Below are 1,821 nucleotides of genomic sequence, written 5' to 3'. Positions count from 1 at the left end.
ATTTCTTTCTTTTCCTTCTACTTTTCTACAAATGTTTTTCATTTGACACACTTTTCAGGCTTCCAATATGACAGCGATGAATTTCACACTAAAAACGTCACCAATTTTACCTTCTGTTCAAACAATTTCAAATTTCTCAGATCCATTCGCATTACAGTTTCCTGAGTTAAATTCAAGCTCGAATGTTGAACTCTTACAAAATTTATCGCAGACAAACATTACTTTGTCATGATATCAACTTAAACAATTCCACATTCAAATGAATTGATATTTTAATTAGAGTTGGGATATCAACATATAACTTGCTGATTGTTGCATTGCAATAGGAAATCCCGGGCGGAAGTGGATAATCATGAAGTAATGATAATAATACGCATAAATAAGCATCCATTGACTGATTCCAGATGGCACCATCAAAAATTGCTTTGGTAGTGTTTGTTGGATTTTGCTTTACTACATTTTCGTTAACAATCCCCATTAGACGACACTTACTTTACTAATACTTTTTTCATGTCCATTGTATCCATATACTCTTGAGTGACATTCCTACTGAATCCTGAAGATGTTCTGTACTATTTATTAACTTACATATGCCGACAGTATTAATCAATGAAATGTATAAATATTGGTACACGACAAAGATAGACAGATTTCCAAACAGATCTTATAGACAGATCTCATGCTGGATTCATTTTTTTTTTTTATCAAAAATCATATTTCCATCGTTAAAAAACTATTTTAAATGTTACATTAGATGTGCTTAAGGCGTAAGCATTTACTTATGGCTTTTGGAAGGAATGATAAGTCTGGGACAGTTATTAGTAAAATTTTGAAATGATTTAGTCTATCACTTTGAAAAAGGAATTTTTGCCGGAAATAAAAATTCCCGGGATTTCATAAATATTGTGTTTGATTTGCATATATAGTCCACATTAAGCCAAATATACCGATAGTGGGAATGAATTTTTAATTTTAAACGAGGTTTTTCAAACAAATTATGAAGAGTAGGTGTATAATCGCGCTATGAATAGATAAGTAAATTGTAATGAAACTTCATTAACATTAAAACAGAAATGAAATCCAGCATGATTATCTTTTTTTTTGAAAATTTTAATATCACTTAAAGATTTACAATTGAAAGTAAAAAGAAAAAAATGGCGAAAGATTGAATGTGCTATGATCGTTGTATGCTTACAATATGGCGAAAATCTCAAATTGGTATTAAAAAGTTTCAAATTTTGGAAGGTTTACTGCCTTGTTTAGCTACATTCTAAACTATTTTACAGTTAATATTAAGGAGTTCGTTGAGTAATTGATTCATTCAGTTAAGGAAGGAAAAAACTTTATTCTTTTCTGTCAATAAAGATACGATCACCCCATGCACCAAAGCGCCCACCAGGAAATACAGCAAAATCTTCGCCACCATTATTTTCACGCCATGGTTCAAAATCTCCATCCCAAGGTTTGAAATTTCCGCTCCACCATTTTTTTGATTCACTTTTATCAACCGGTTGATTCCACAATATGTTGCTCCACCATTGTTTTAACATTCCTTTTTCAATGCTAAAAAGGAGAAAAAAGAAACATTCAATATTTTTTTTTCAATTTCATAAAAAATTCTAGTTTCATAGTTTCATAAAATTTTGACTGTGTGCTGGAAGGATGACAACAACCAACTTTTTTTCGCTAATTTGGTGTTAACTTAGAGTGAGAAATAATTAGTATCGTGTCAGCTTAATCAATCCAAGGCGATTTTATTTGTTATGTAAAGAAACTACATTTGTCCGTTTTAATGATAAAGAAAAGGAACTTTAAGGTTGA

At 30.8% G+C, this 1,821-nt stretch overlaps 1 protein-coding gene across 1 annotated transcript; it reads right to left on the bottom strand.

The window, feature by feature from the left end:
* Positions 1-1,343: 1,343 nt before the first annotated feature.
* Positions 1,344-1,563, bottom strand: LOAG_10200 (hypothetical protein; the record flags this gene model as incomplete). The annotated part of the gene is made up of 1 exon (XM_003145725.1): positions 1,344-1,563. A coding segment is annotated over one exon (220 nt), but the record flags the coding sequence as incomplete, so codon positions are not given.
* Between the last annotated feature and the right edge of the window lie 258 nt (positions 1,564-1,821).

The sequence above is a fragment of the Loa loa genome (assembly GCF_000183805.2).
Source record: "Loa loa unplaced genomic scaffold supercont3.877, whole genome shotgun sequence".
In the NCBI taxonomy this organism is placed as follows: domain Eukaryota; kingdom Metazoa; phylum Nematoda; class Chromadorea; order Rhabditida; family Onchocercidae; genus Loa; species Loa loa.
The sequence above is the reverse complement of the archived record's forward strand: the minus strand, read 5'-3'. Positions and strand labels throughout refer to the sequence as shown.